Source organism: Neoarius graeffei, chromosome 2 (genome assembly GCF_027579695.1).
Source record: "Neoarius graeffei isolate fNeoGra1 chromosome 2, fNeoGra1.pri, whole genome shotgun sequence".
Classification (NCBI taxonomy): Eukaryota; Metazoa; Chordata; class Actinopteri; order Siluriformes; family Ariidae; genus Neoarius; species Neoarius graeffei.
Window position 1 is genome coordinate 41,738,451 of NC_083570.1, and position 16,154 is coordinate 41,754,604.

At 40.4% G+C, this 16,154-nt stretch overlaps 1 protein-coding gene across 2 annotated transcripts in view; it reads right to left on the minus strand.

Annotated features, from left to right (window-relative positions):
* ncaph2 (non-SMC condensin II complex, subunit H2) overlaps positions 1–16,154 on the minus strand; it is a 51,014-nt gene that overhangs the window by 14,289 nt on the left and 20,571 nt on the right. Inside the window, exons 5-19 of one of the 2 annotated variants that reach the window (XM_060907781.1) lie at positions 14,506–14,578; positions 13,823–13,885; positions 13,398–13,477; positions 12,946–13,070; positions 12,486–12,610; positions 11,315–11,389; positions 10,782–10,851; positions 10,543–10,644; positions 6,096–6,140; positions 5,942–6,012; positions 5,724–5,820; positions 3,892–3,975; positions 3,752–3,801; positions 3,323–3,424; positions 2,718–2,867 (exon numbers count right to left, since the gene is read on the minus strand). In XM_060907781.1, coding sequence (XP_060763764.1) covers positions 2,718–2,867; positions 3,323–3,424; positions 3,752–3,801; positions 3,892–3,975; positions 5,724–5,820; positions 5,942–6,012; positions 6,096–6,140; positions 10,543–10,644; positions 10,782–10,851; positions 11,315–11,389; positions 12,486–12,610; positions 12,946–13,070; positions 13,398–13,477; positions 13,823–13,885; positions 14,506–14,578 — 1,312 coding nt within the window. Of the gene's footprint in view, positions 1–2,717; positions 2,868–3,322; positions 3,425–3,751; positions 3,976–5,723; positions 5,821–5,941; positions 6,013–6,095; positions 6,141–10,542; positions 10,645–10,781; positions 10,852–11,314; positions 11,390–12,485; positions 12,611–12,945; positions 13,071–13,397; positions 13,478–13,822; positions 13,886–14,505; positions 14,579–16,154 lie in introns of both variants that reach the window. The other variant, XM_060907772.1, reaches the window with a different exon arrangement.

The following is a 16,154-nucleotide window of genomic DNA, read 5'->3' on the forward strand; positions in this document are numbered from 1 at the left end:
TAGGGATTACTGTACAGTACAAGCTCAATTATCCAGAAACTCTGGGGAAAAAGTCTGGCTCACTAAGAGGATGTTCAGATTAAAGGGGTTCAGGTAACTGAGCTTCTACTGTAATAGTGTTTCAGTAGTTTCATCATGATCAACAACAAAAGCCAAAGTAAAAGAAAAGATTTATGTATAGGCCTTTCAATAACAACAAAATGAACACACTATTTATTGCCTGAGCTGTGCACCAGTCTGGACTTAACATTTTGTTGTCTTGACAGCTGATTTGTAGGAATTGTGTTTGGTGGTTTTCGTGTGGCGATACACATCACTCCTCCGCCCATGTCGCACGCTGAAATCGCACCTACACAGAGTACAGTAGGCATGGTGATTTTCCAGTTTCAACTGCACAATACATGGCTGTGTATTCAGCTAGAAATTGCTGTTCACATAGCCTCCTCTTTTTAGGCGGAGACTCCATCATTCACAATCCATGGGCTGTCTTCACTTCACACCTGACTCTAGTTTATGAGAGAAATCCAAAAGTTTCAGTTCTGGAATACGACCAACGAAGACAGTTTGCTTGCAGGAAGACAACTACTCATCGCTACTGCTTATTTCTGAGCGCTGCATTTAACACGCGCTGTGACTGGCCGAGAGCATGAATCAGGTCACCTCTCGGCCAATCACATAAGGATACGGAAATTCCCGGAATTCTCCGAATCGGTGTTACAATGACACGTGAACAGTCTGAACGCCGAAAATACACTGATTCGATAGATGCATGGGCAAAACTGGTTGAAAAACGTATTATATTCAGGTCTACACGTAGCACCGTAATTGTGCTTCAGAGCCATAGCTGTTATGCCCAAATCGTGTATGTTGACATCTCTGTGGATGTAATAAACGCATGGAGGAGTGTCTCGGCAGCCAACAAGGTGAGAGAGGAACGGAGTTTGGAGATGCTTTTAAGGTGGAAGAAGGCTGTTTTGGTAATATTTTTGATACGAGAGTCAAAGGAGAGTGTAGAATTAACTATGACTCCTAGGCTTTTTACTTCAGCAGAGGCAATGGTGAAGTAACCAGGAATGGATTATTGTAAATGTGCCAGTTTATGTAGGATATAGGGGGTGGATATGAGAATGGCTTCTGTCTTTTATTGGTTAAGCTTAAAGGAGATATGCAGAGCCATCATTTTTAAATACATTTCTGAGTGGATAGTATCTCCATCCTTGACTCTTGTATGCTGCATAAATGGGAATAAAAAAATATATATAATTCGAGAGTTAAAATTGACCGCAAAGTTGGCATTTGAGCTGCCCCGCTGAGCCAGCCAGCCCCGAGTGCGTGACGTCACAGTGGTAACCAGTTTTAAGGCCGAGGCCTTTGACAGCTATAGATCAAAGTCAGTTAAATAAAAATTTATAGTGAAAGTAAGAAATACCGTTACCGACTTGCTCAACTAAGACTGATTTGATTTCATTGATTGTGGGTTGACTCTCATTAAAACAGGATAGGTGTTATAACTTATGCAACATACATGCACATGCATGCATTTTCACTGATAAAACGCAACAGGCTAATTAAATAAATCAGATGAACTGGGACAATCAAATTCTGAAGCAAATTAAATAATCTTATACCAGTAACTTAAACACACAATACAAGTTACATGTATTAATCTAAATGCAGGTAAACAACGAGTTTTTTTTTTTATCTAAATGAGAGTCGGAGCTTACCCGTCTGCGTTCTTGCTTCTTGAAGGCCGATCTTGTGGCCGATTGTTTTTGAAACATTCTGACTTTCAGTTGTTCGTTCATTTCTCCGTTCATTCACTTTCACGCAAGGGCGAGATGGCAGCAGTATCCAGTTTAGAAATAAGACGGCTGCTACACTCATTCACTTTTCTTCATACTGTGTATTCTGCCATTACTGCTGGGCTCAGGCAATTACTAAAACCTGGGACGGAACGGGATGTCACCGGTTTTAGCAACAACTGCAGGGAGGTCACTGCCAGTGCGATCTGTCCCGTCCCGGTTTTAGCAACAACCCTCGGCTCACTCCGGCAGGACTGGTGCAACTGAACTCACTTTCCTTTTAAAAAATAAATAAATTCTTTCCTTTTCTTTAATTGTTGGTACTGCACCCTCTTTCAATACGGGCTTATAACCAACGCTCCTCAACAGATCAGAGGTCTTGTACGAGTCTTCAGTAAAATGTGCAGAGCAGAGGAGAGACCACTTCGTAGGTGTCCAATGTGCCCGTGAACTTCTCGCAAAGCGCGTCCAAATCTTTGCAGTTTGAACATTCTTGGACCATGAATTCAATGCAAATCCACCTTCTGTTATGTTGCTGTACTGACCAGCAACACATCTACGTGGCATGGCGATAAATTAGCTCAAAATGGAGGATCGGAGTTGCAGTCAGCTCTGTGTTTTAGTATAGCGGAAATGGCAATGAGACTGATAGACTTCCTGCTGTGACGTTACGGACGTCGAGGTCATTCACTCAGACCGCTACCTATATGAATCACTTTAATCGTAAAAATTACAACATTAGATTTATTGTTAAAGCTTAAAACTATTCCTGTGCCATTCTTGAGGTCTCAAGGCATTTATAAATGAAAGTGAGGCCATGGTTCGGAGTATATACTTTAAGAAAGTTATGGGTCATCCAACTATTGAATGGAATCAGCCTTATTTAATGAACACCGTGTGTGTGCATATACTAACCAGCTGAAGAGAAGCCAGCATGTATCTACAGGCTTCTGTGTTTTCCATGCCTTTGACAAGTGATGCAAACGAGCGCCTCATCCCAACAGCACCAAGTGCATGGACAATCTGGTCCCCATAGTCATGAATGTCAAAAACCACACGCTCCTCCTGGACAACAGAAAGCACCACTGATTGAAGACTAATGCTAAACTTCAACACTAAACTTGAACATGAAAGAATTGAACACTAAACTTACTCAAATTAAATTGACAAATCATTTCATAAAATATTTATTAAAACAAATTTTTTTCCAGGTCTATTAGACCTGAAAGTTGAAATAAAGATGAAATAGAAACTGTTAAAAATGAACAGGATTTGCAGAATTAAGTAAATAAACTGATAAAAATCACATGCGCGCTCTCATATATATATATATAAATAAAATGTGTATGTATTTATACTTGTTACACTTGTACTTCTACATGTGAGCATTTAGGGGGAATCCTAAGCAAGCAATTGGATTGAGTTTCCATAAATACTGGTTTGTTTTTTTTGTTTTTTAAATATGGGTATGAAAGCACATATGAAAGTACGAGTTCCCTCTCACACTGTTCGTTCATTACCTGAGCCAAGAGCCGAGGGTTGATCTCGTCCTCCCACGCCTTTACCCTGCGAGACAGAGCTGTCTCCTGAGCATACTTCTGAGAGTTGGCAAGGAACAACTCCTACAGCCAGAGAGGACAAAGTCAGAATCACACATGCATGTACTACTTAGTCAGCATTGCTGCATCACTTCACAACTGTCCAGGGAATACAATTGAAGCTGTATCCCTGGATTTGTGGAGCAAAACATACTTCCAACTCTTAATTTAACAGCAAAAGTAAATGGCTGTTTAATCTGCTTAAGCAGGTCAGGTTTGAACAGCAACCTTCATCACCACTTGGACCTCTAATTGATTAAAAGTTGCATAAAATGAATTAAACCACTCAATTATGAAAAAAATTGAACATAAATTTGTTGAGAATTGTTCCAAGTACTGCAAGAGGCATACCACACTCTTTTTGACCAAGTCCTCATAACTAATCCGGCCCATCTGCGAGTCTGGGAACAAAGAGGAAAGATGAACATTTCGTAGTACGACAGAACATGCATTTATGCTTATGAGAACTAGGTCGAATCTGTATACATTACCACTGAAAACTGGGTCATGTTCATTAATGTCTCCAGGTGCATGATCAACCAAATTCTCATTTTCATGATCTGAGAAGTCATCACCTGGATAAAACAAATCTTATTTACAAAATGAAAAAAAAAAGAACCCGTGTCATATACAGTGGTGCTTGAAAGTTTGTGAACCCTTTAGAATTTTCTATATTTCTGCATAAATATGACCTAAAATATCATATTTTCACACAACTCCTAAAAGTAGATAAAGAGAACCCAGTTAAACAAATTAGACCAAAATATTATACTTGGTCATTTATTTATTGAGGAAAATGATCCAATATTACACATCTGTGAGTGGCAAAAGCATGTGAACCTCTAGGAAGAGCAGTTAATTTGAAGATGAAATTAGAGTCAGGTGTTTTCAATCAATGGGATGACAATCAGGTGTGAGTGGGCACCCTGTTTTATTTAAAGAACAGGGATCTATCAAAGTCTGATCTTCACAACACGTTTGTAGAAGTGTATCATGGCACGAACAAAAGAGATTTCTGAGGACCTCAGAAAAAAAAAAAAAAAAGTGTTGTTGATGCTCATCAGGCTGGAAAAGGTTACAAAACCATCTCTAAAGAGTTTGGACTCCACCAATCCACAATCAGACAGATTGTGTACAAATGGAGGAAATTCAAGACCATTGTCACCTTCCCCAGGAGTGGTCGACCAACAAAGATCACTCCAAGAGCAAGGCGTGTAATAGTCAGTGAGGTCAGAAAGGATCCCAGGGTAACTTCTAAGCAACTGAAGGCCTCTCTCACATTGGCTAATGTTAATGTTCATGAGTCCACCATCAGGAGAACACTGAACAACAATGGTGTGCATGGCAGGGTTGCAAGGAGAAAGCCACTGCTCTCCAAAAAAGAACACTGCTGCTCATCTGCAGTTTGCTAAAGATCACGTGGACAAGCCAGAAGGCTATTGGAAAAATGTTTTGTGGACGGATGAGACCAAAATAGAACTTTTTGGTTTAAATGAGAAGCGTTCTGTTTGGAGAAAGGAAAACATTGCATTCCAGCATAAGAACCTTATCCCATCTGTGAAACATGCTGGTGGCAGTATCATGGTTTGGGCCCCATTTTGCTGCATCTGGGCCAGGACGGCTTGCCATCATTGATGGAACAATGAATTCTGAATCATATCAGCAAATTCTAAAGGAAAATGTCAGGACATTTGTCCATGAACTGAATCTCAAGAGAAGGTGGGTCATGCAGCAAGACAATGACCCTAAGCACACAAGTCATTCTATCAAAGAATGGATAAAGAAGAATCGAGTTAATGTTTTGGAATGGCCAAGTCAAAGTCCTGACCTTAATCCAATCCAAATGTTGTGGAAGGACCTGAAGTGAGCAGTTCATGTGAGGAAACCCACCAACATCCCAGAGTTGAAGCTGTTCTGTACGGAGGAATGGGCTAAAATTCCTCCAAGCCGGTGTGCAGGACTGATCGACAGTTACCGGAAACGTTTAGTTGCAGTTATTGCTGCACAAAGGGGTCACACCAGATACTGAAAGGAAAGGTTGACATACTTTTGCCACTCACAGATATGTAATATTGGATCATTTTCCTCAATAAATAAATGACCAAGTATAATATTTTTGTCTCATTTGTTTAACTGGGTTCTCTTTATCTACTTTTAGGACTTGTGTAAAAATCTGATGTTTTAGGTCATATTTATGCAGAAATATAGAAAATTCTAAAGGTTTCACAAACTTTTCAAACACCACTGTACTATTAACTCCAGAAAAGCATCAAACTGATGTACAATACACAGATTTGTATATGTACATGTTTGTTTCTCTTACCATCCAAGTCTGGATGTCGGACCACCTCATCTTTGTCCTCTTGATTCTCTGGCTCCAAGTAAGTTCTTCTCAGTACATCATCAGATATGTACACACCCTGAAACAGACATAGGATTAGACATGTCCTACTTACACATGTGTACACACACACACACACACACACTTTTCATAAAGAGAGATACTCAAAATAAACAAATGCATTGTCCACTACAGTATACCGTTTTTCTTAGAACCTTCTTCCGCAATTTAAGTCGCTGATTCATCTTCTCCAGGTAGATGTAGTTAAATTCTATAAAAGGAAAAAGTGCATAATTATAATTCAAGCCAAGCAGTCTGTAGAGGGCGGTCATACATATTGTTTTGAAAACTTACCAGGATAAAAAGGTCCATTCTTAAGCTTGCGGTCCATGCTCTCAACTATAGGAAAAGAGAAGCAGAAACATAAAAGAACATTAGCTAGTTTAATCTCTCAAAAGGAACTACAGCCATATTACATACTGCTACACTATATGGCCAAAAGTTTGTGCACACTTGACCATCACACCCATATGATCTTGTTGAACATCCCATTCCAGATTTAGTCTCACTTTTGCAGTTATAAGCAGCTCCACTCTTCTGGGAAGGCTTTCCACTAGATTTTGGGGTGTAGCTATGGGGATTTGCATTCATTCAGCTGTAAGAGCGTTAGTGAAATCAGGCACTGATGTTGGGTGAGGTAGCCTGGAGTGCAGTCAGTGTTCCAGTTCATCCCAAAGATGTTCAGGTCAGGGCTCTATGCAGGACACTCAAGTTCCTCCACTTCAGTTTTAACACACCATGTCTTCATGGAGCTCGTTTTGTGCACAAATGCATCGTCATGCTGGAACAGGTTTGGGCCTCTGAGGTCCAGTGAAGAGAAACTGCAATGCTACAGCATACAAAAGACATTCTAGACAATGTTGTGCTTCCAACTTTGTGGGGAAGAAGCACATATGGGTGTGATGGTCAGGGTGCACATACTTTTCGCCATATAGTCTATATTTCACACTCCTGAATACAGCAGTAAAAATGACAATTGATTAAATTCCAGTCCTCTTTTAAACTCATTTTAAATTGTGTTGTGAAAAATGTAAATGAAAACATTCTAATATTTTCTTTCTTAAAACTCATTCACAAACATAACTTCTTACACACATAAAAACCTAACTGATTACTAATTGCAAAATATTCAGTCCCTTCTGAGAACATTGGAATGACAAGGCTGATTTTGTTTTTGCTATGCATTTGGACATTTGAGTTTGATCAAAAGATGGGTATGCAATGATGGATCAGAGATGAAGTCTACGGGAGAAAAAGAAAAATCCATCAGAGCCATTAACCATCGGTCCTAAAGAAGGCAACTGGACTTGCTTGAAATCCTTGAAGACGTTTCACCTCTCATTTGAAAGGCTTCTTCAGTTCTGTCTGACTAGTGGGGAGTTCCAGATATTTATCCTCTAGTGGACCAAAAGCAAGCCTAAGGAGAGTCACTGAGGTCACATGGGTCGTTGACGTTCTGTCATCCTGTAGGTGTTCAGGTCCCTGGAGGCCGGGTATGACCTGCGTTAGCAGCCTAGAGGGTCGTTAGGGTGATCTGTGGGTCGCTGGCTCTCTCTGCCATCATGTGAGTCATTGAAGTCAGCTGAGTCTTGGTGTGGATGTGTCTTCAGTTTTCTGGGAAGTGTGCCAAGGACTACATTGTAGGTGGCTACATCAGAGTGGTGTCTCAGACCACCTCCTCTGTTCAGTGATGGTTGTTCCAGGTTGACAAAGATGGCTTCTTTACTCCTCTTTCAAACCACTGGTCTTCTCTGACTAGAACACGTACATTGCACTCCTGAAACGAGTGTCCTTTGTTATTGAGATGAAGATAGACTGCAGAGTCCTGGCCTGAGGAAGTGGCTCTCCTCTGTTGAGCCATACCCTTGTGAAGTCTGTGTTGAACCATGCGCTTCCTCAGGCCAGGACTCTGCAGTCTGTCTTCAGCTCAATAACAAAGGACACTTGTTTCAGGACTGCAACGTACACATTCTAGCCAGAGAAGACTGGTGGTTTCAGATGAGAGGTGAAATGTCCAAGAATTTCAAGCAAGTCCAATTGTTTTCTTTAGCACCTACGGTTTACGATGACCTGGATGACTGAGAAACTTCACAGACATCAGAGCCATTGCACAAGCACAGCGAATACAACAATTTGAAACATCCTGAAAAAGATAGATACCACTGATGGACTAACATCAAATAGGTTGGCCAAGAAAAACAGCAGCAGGGATCCCTTTTGCTCTCCAGACCTGCCTCATCCATACAGATGCCCCATTTCTGGTTGGAGTTCTCATTACCTCGCTCCTGCTGAGGATGGCCCCATATGAACAGCCTAAAGATGCACTTAGAAACCATGAGGATGGCTTTGGACTGCAATTGACCAAACAGTTTTGCTACGGTAGCTTCAGACTACAATTGCCATGAACCATCTTGCACTCAAATCTCCATCAGTGAACAGCTGATAAAACTAATGAATTTCTTGGTTACACAATTGTACTTTTGACTTTTTTACTATAAAATCACACACAGTTACAAAAATAGTTAGTTATAGCAACTTTATCTGGTGTCAACCAGAAGAGGATGGGTTCCCTTTTGAGTCTGGTTCCTCTCAAGGTTTCTCTCTGATCTCAGGGAGTTTTTTTCCTAGCCACCGTCGCCTTCTGGCTTGTACATTAGGGGTACATTTTATAATCCATAGATGTACAATTTATACATTTCTCTTAAGTTGCTTTGTGACAATGTTTATTGATGAAAGAGCTATACAAATAAAATTGGATTGATACAGGAGCAGTTGATGACAATCATTGACTATTTGGATTTTTCTTTGCAGCTCTCACAGTGACCTCACTAACAACCTCCACAGGGCAGGGGTGAAGGTATCACAAGTCACTGTTCGAAGAAGACTTCAAGAGCAGAAATATAGAGGCTGTACCACAAGATACAAACCACTCATCAGCAGTAAGAATCAGAAGGTCAGATTGGAATTCACAAAGAAATACAGAGATGAGCCACAAAATTTCTGGAAGCAAATTAACCTCTACCAAATTGATGGAAAGGTCAAAGTGTGGAGAAAGAAAGGATCTGCTCCTGATCCAAAACATATGAGCTCAGGAGACAAGCACAGTGGAGGTAGTGTCATGGCTGAGGCTTGTATGGCTGCTTCTGGATCAGACTAAATCTTTACTGATGATAGAACTCATGAGGGTAGCAGCAGAATGAATTCAGAAATCTACAGAAACACTGACAATTTACAGAGAAATGCATCCAATATAATTGGGAGGACCTTCATTATGCAGTAAGACAATAGGTATCCAGTCATTTAGCACAAAAGTCTTTTTGCACAACTGTGATTTCAGCGTGGAATGGTCACAATAATCGAAATAAAATACTCTTGATATAGCAAGGGGTTTATTATGATTGTTTAGGGATGAGAAGTCAGAATTACTGACAAATATAAAACTGCTGCTCTGTATGTTATGGATCAGTTGTTGACAAGTTATTCCTGAAACATGGACTGAAAATCTGATTCTTTGATGCATTCAGATATTTGTAGTTAAGTCATAAGAAACCTTGAATTGTGAGCACCTTCACAGATATCATCACTGTCACTTCTGAGCATATCACAAAGGCCACTGACCGTCAATAATTTACGCATTTCCCAGAATAATTTAGTGGGGGATTATGTCTCTTGCCCTGCTTAACATCATTTGTTTTGCTGACTAAGAACAAAATCTGATCCTAAAAACTTACTCAAAATGATTAAAAGTCCATTTGACATCACAATTATTTTTGTATGTATTTGACTAATAAAGCCACAAAGTGAAGCTGTTCTGACGAGTCTACAGGTTAGGCTTGTCAGCGAAAAGAAGCTGAGAAGAATCCAAAATCCATCAAACATCTTTAAACATGATCAGTAGGTATGTATAATAAAGATGAAACGTTCTTAGAACTTGTGAGAAAGGACTTTAGATTTGTGCAAAAAGACTTTTGTGTTAAACAGTTGTAAACCAGACAATGACCCAAAACACACTGCCAACACAAAGGACTTCGTCAGTGGAAAAAAACTGGAAAGTATTAGACTGGCCAAGTCAATCACCAGATCTTAAACCCAATGGAGCAGCATTTCACCTTCTGAAAAGGAGACACTCCCCAAAACAAACAACTGAAAGAAGCTGCGCTACAAAAGAAGAATGCAACATTTTGGTAATGTCAGTGGGTCACGGTCTTGATGCAGTTTATTGCAAGCAAGGGATATGCAACCAAATATTAAACTAAGTGTTATTATTTACTTTAAGACCATCTGTCTCAAAACCTTTGCTCACCTAAAAATTGAGCGGTCTACCACCAAAGGTGCCATGTTCCAAGTTGTTTAACACATCTAGATGTAAATTAGGAAATAAAATCTGAATTTATGATCTAGTGTCTTATCTATAACTTTTGAGCTCAAATCCAAATGTCTTTAGCAAGAACAAAAGAATTGGTCTTGATATCCCAATACTTTTGGAGGGGATTTTCAGTTTGGCTAACTGTCAGGCTAATGATGTGGCACATCAAACTGATATGCCAAAAGGGTTTAATACTGACCCTACATTCAGTATGGGTTTGAGATGGCAATGCACAAACACAATGTGCATGTTAATCTATGATTTATTGTATCACCTTACAAGTTTAGTCGCACATCATTTTTTCCCCCTCCATAGCATGCAGTCCTATTTGGGAGTCAGTCAGCAAATCAGAGGCCTTATTAAACACAGACTTACAAGCACTTGTGCACCAACCCCAGAAGTCCTGGATTTTTGAGTTGCTTTTCCTTTTCCTTTTGCCCGATTCCTCTAGGCCAGCAGGCACATTGTAGCACTTCCCTAAAGAGACAACCACAAAAAAAAAAGAAAAAAAAAAAACCCTTTCACATACAACAGTTCAGAGTTGGAAATGTGAGCTATACCACTTACATCATCAAATATTCATGAGAAAAACACGCAGACACAGTCTTTTTCACCTATTTTTAGGGGCTTATCTTCTCCTGTGTGTACATATGGGTCATGCCATTTCCAAGGATCCACGGTTTCCTGTAACAATTACAAGCATGCATAATAAACACTGATGTGTCAACAAAATTTTTACAGTAGTTTTCTAATAACGTAACTGGATAGTCCATATCGTATAACATAAGCAACCTATTTATATCCTTAAACAAGTCCTTAACACACAATTACACTGTACATTGAAACAGGTTATATTATCTAAAGAGATATGGTAATCTCTCATCCCATAGGTCATCACAATTTGCTAAACTGCCTGCTCAATAACCCCTTTAAAGTGTTCTTAATCTTAGTTTTCTTTTAGTTTCTCTTAGTTTACCTTTTTTTAACCCGTTACCTGTGCCATGGGTGCACAAGCCATTTTAGAAATAAGTTGGGCCCACTGTTAAAGTTAAAATGCTCTAGTCAAAACACTGATCTAAACTGATCTAGTGAAAGGTAATCATCAATCTGGCCTCCCTGCAGATCCTGCAGTTTGCTGACTTCTTACCTGTAGCTGCTTGGGCTCCTCAGCAACTGGCTGCACTGTAGGCCTCTCACGCAGCATCCTGTTCACACTGGAGGCCTAAAGGAAATGCAAAAACAACTCTGAAATCGATTAATTATTTTTGATAATTTTGGACATTGTCACACTTGCTTTTTAATTTTGCAGCAAAATCCAGCAGCCTTCATTATGTTTTATTTTTTTAATCTGAAAAGTGGTTTCTTATGTAATATGCCGTTCAGATACAAACTTTTTTTTTTCCTGTAACATTTAATCTTGCGCTGGAAAATGGATGTTTGGAACTCTAAAATGATTTTGTACTGACTCAATAATGTAGAAGTCATAAAATAGAAATCTATAACAAAGTTTGTATTAAAAAAATAAATAAATAAAAAAGGGTGCCCAAGACTTTTGCACAGTACTGCATGTATGCATGTGTGTAACACACACACATATACACACACACATACATTATATATATATTTTATATATATATATATATATATATATATATATAAATATATAAATTGATTGATATATAATTTTTATGTATTATATATAAATTATACATAAAAATTATATATAAATTGATATTTTTTATTTCTATCCACGGTCACTGGATATGAGCAATCATGCACTCTGATTGGCTACTCTACTATTAGGATATCAGCTCATATACCGTGAGTAGAGAAAAACAAAATGGTGGAGAGTTTTGCTGAACCAACCGTGGATGAAATAAAAACTTTACTTGAAAACAAAACCCCCAAAAATACAAAATAAAATTTTTTTTTAAAAAAGCAACAAAATATGGAATGAAAGTATTTCATGGTAAGAACGCATTTTTTTAAAAAAATCTTTCAAGAATTATTATTAGAGCATTTTTCACAAATTGCCACTGTAATTTCGCCAGTTTGTTAAGTGGAAATTATTTTGTCAGACGTTTTGTGTAAAAGTTTTTATTGAATTTGCAAAAAATAAAAATGCTCCGTTTCTCAAAATCCAGTGAATGTGGATAGAATAAAACAATTCCACTCAATCTCATCGTACATGGCTTACAGCCTACTCAGTGGTATGCACCTCGTCAGCTATCAGCTCATGTACGACCCAATTTTGTGGAATAATTGTTAAATATATATCCTTTGACATATAATTAATATTTAACCAATTTTATTGGTACCTGATGTCTCTCAACATGCTCTGGTTCCACCTCCATACCACTGTCTATCTGATGAGCAAGCTCCTCACCATCATCATCATTCTCATAATGAGCAACAGCACCAACAACTTCTGCCTTTCCCTGCCCTAGACACCAAAATAAAATCCAGGTAATCAACAGAAAAAAAGGAAAGTGATGAACATGCATAAAATTCAAACACTCATGTAGCAGTGTAATGCTAGGGGGTCCAGTGAGCCAGACCAAACTAACACTATACTTCATTCTTCCTCACTGCTTATATTCAAAGATTTTTTTATTGTCAATTCACTATATATCCAGGACATAAAGGAGAATCAAAATGCCATTTCTCTCTCACCTTACTTGTAAAAACAAAGATTACAAAAATAAATACATTTCATTAATTAAGACACAACAAACTGCCACTATAAGCAGAACAGAGACTGGTGCAAGAGTCTATTACCTGAAGCCTCTCTGTGGAACTGAACACAAGAGGAACCAAGACCCAGTCGCATGATTCCCAACTTGTCCTGGGTGAAGTTATTGATCCGAAAATCTTTACAGCTGCCAAGAACCTCTCCCTTACAACTGGAACAAACATTTCCAAGATCTAAACTGCTGTTCATTTTTGCATTATTAAGTGCTTTGTTTATTCTTCCCCCTCATATGCTGTACCAATTAAGCAAAACAAACTAGATTTTAGAAGCTTCAGCTTGTTTTGAATGCATTTTGTTCAACAGCCCCAAAAATTAATGAATGTAAACTTTAAAAGTATTCTCTATGCATGGTTGCCCCCCATTCTAGCCAATGGAATTTTTGGATGTTTAGCCTGACTCTTTTTGCTTCTAGTGCTTGTCCACTGAAATGGATCCCAAGTCAAGCAGAATTCCCTACCTAATGTCAGCGACTTTTTACCTGAGGAGTGGATAAATTTGCTTCTCATGTGCCTCTGCAGGAATCAGGGACTCAGGAGGGAGACGAACAATCTTCACTGGCTGAAGGAACACAGCAGGAGTTATGATACAAACATGCACCCTACACTACATCTGAGAAGAATTACCTTTCAGCATGTACATAAATATATACAATATAACTTACTTATAATCTTACTGCCTTTATGAGGCAGCTGTGTGCGCAAACAATACCATATAGCACTTGTGAGAACCAGCAAAACTGACCCAAGCTACATTGGCACATTATCTCAGCTTGTGGTGCATATGTGCACAATCACACCCACATACCTTTGCACATACACACACACACACACACACACCATATACATATCTCAGTCTAAATTATGTGAAAATAACAGACAGACAGACAGACAGACAGACACTTACTTCAGCTGGATCACTTTTCATCACCACACTTTGAGTACTGGGCTCCTCTTCCACCACATCAAACTGTGTAAGGACAGTGTTTAGTTATATGGCATGTATGCTTCAATTGTGTTTTTGTAACTAGAATGACAAAATATAGCAACAGCCAACCATTTTAAACAATTAAAAGCCATTACATGACAATAAAAAGTATCTTAAATATCTTGTATACAGTACTGTGCAGCTTTGAAGAGACCTTCCACAGAAACATCCGTTTGCCTTTTAAATTTCTACAGTAAACAGTAATAAATGAACCAAAGTCAATATTTGGTGTAACAACCCTTTGCTTTTTATAAAGCATCAGTGGTCTCAGGTACATTGTGTGCATTTTAGAAGGAAATTAGCTGGCAAGTTTTCCTGGGCATCTTGGAGACTGCCACAGTTCTTCTGGAGATTTTGGCTGTCGCAGTTGATTCTGTTTTTGCAGATGACCCTTGATAGACTTCATTATGTTTTTGGGCTGAAAAGTGGTCTGTTACATACAGGTAATATGTTGTTCTCTTTAATGACTTTTTTCTAACAAATTTTTTTTTTGCTGGAAATGTAACGTTTTGATATATGAAAATGTTTTCAGGGCATAAACCATCAAACATTAGCATAAAAAATTAGGACTTTTGCATAATACAGTAAACAGTTATTTGTACCTCACAGTCATCCATATCATTGTCTGCGGCGGCACCACCAGTTACGCCATCTGCAGAGCTTTGCTTGTCACGTCTAGAGGAACAAAATTCAACAATTTTACACTTGTATTTTAGGCCAATAACTGATTTAACCAGTTTTAACATTGCCCTTTACACTAATTATATATAAAAGGTTAATAGGTGAATAACAGCCATGTTTAAAAAGTTGTGATACAGAGTTTAACTGTAGTCAATTGAAATCTAAATATTGACTACATATTTGGTTCTAGGAGGGGCCACCACAATAAGGTGACCCCTCCTAGAACTGCCAACTTATTGTGGTGGAGGGGTTTGTGTGCTTGAATGATCCTAGGAGCTATGTCGTCGGGGGCATTACGCCCCTGTTAGGGTCTCCCAAGGCAGACAGGTCCTAGGTGACAGGCCAGACCAAGAGCAGTTCACCAAAACCCCTTATGGACAACACTCAATCAAGGACCGTGATGTCGCCCGGTATGGCGCAGCCGGGGCCCCACCCTGGAGCCAGGCCTGGGGTTGGGGTTCGTATGCGAGCGCTTGGTGGCCGGGCCTTTGCCCACGGGGCCCGGCCGGGCTCAGCCCGAAGCGGTGACGTGGGCCCGACCTCCTGTGGGCTCACCACCCACAGAGGTAGCTGTAGGGGGCTGGGTACAGCGTGGACTGGGCGGCAGTCAAAGGCAGGGGCCTCAACGACCTGATCCCTGAACACAGTGGCTAGCTGTTGGGACATGGAATGTCACTTCGCTGGGGTGGGGAGCCTGAGCTTGTGCGGGAGGTTGAGAGGTACCAGCTAGAGATAGTCGGGCTCACCTCCACGCACAGCTTGGACTCCAGAACCCAGCTCCCCGAGAGGGGCTGGACTCTCCACTTCTCTGGAGTCGCCCATGGTGAGCAGCGGCAGGCTGGTGTGGGCTTGCTTATAGCTCCCCAGCTCAGCCGCCATGTGTTGGAGTTTACCCCAGTGAACGAGAGGGTCGCCTCTCTGCGCCTTCAGATCGGGGAGAGGGCTCTTGCTGTTGTTTGTGCCTACGGGCCGAATAGCAGTATAGAGTATCCGGCCTTCTTGGAGTCCCTGGGAGAGGTACTGAGAGGTGCTCAGACTGGGGACTCCATTGTTCTACTGGGGGACTTCAATGCTCACGTGGGCGACGACAGTGACACCTGGAGGGGAGTGATTGGGAGGAACGGCCTCCCCGATCTGAACCCGAGTGGTGTTTTATTATTGGACTTCTGTGCTAGTCACAGTTTGTCCATAACAAACATCATGTTTGAGCATAGGGGTGTCCATAAGTGCACGTGGCACCAGGACACCTTAGGTCGGAGATCGATGATAGACTTTGTCGTTTCATCTGATCTCCGGCCCTATGTCTTGGACACTCGGGTGAAGAGAGGGGCTGAGCTGTCAACTGATCACCACCTGGTGGCGAGTTGGATCCGCTGGCGGAGGAGGAAGCTGGACAGACCTGGCAGGCCCAAACGTATGGCGAGGGTCTGCTGGGAACACCTGGCCGAGCACTCTGTCGGGGAGGTCTTTAACTCCCACCTCCGGGAGAGCTTCTCCCAGCTTCCGAGGGAGGCAGGGGACATAGAGTCTGAGTGGACCATGTTCTCCGCCTCCATTGTCGACGCGGCTG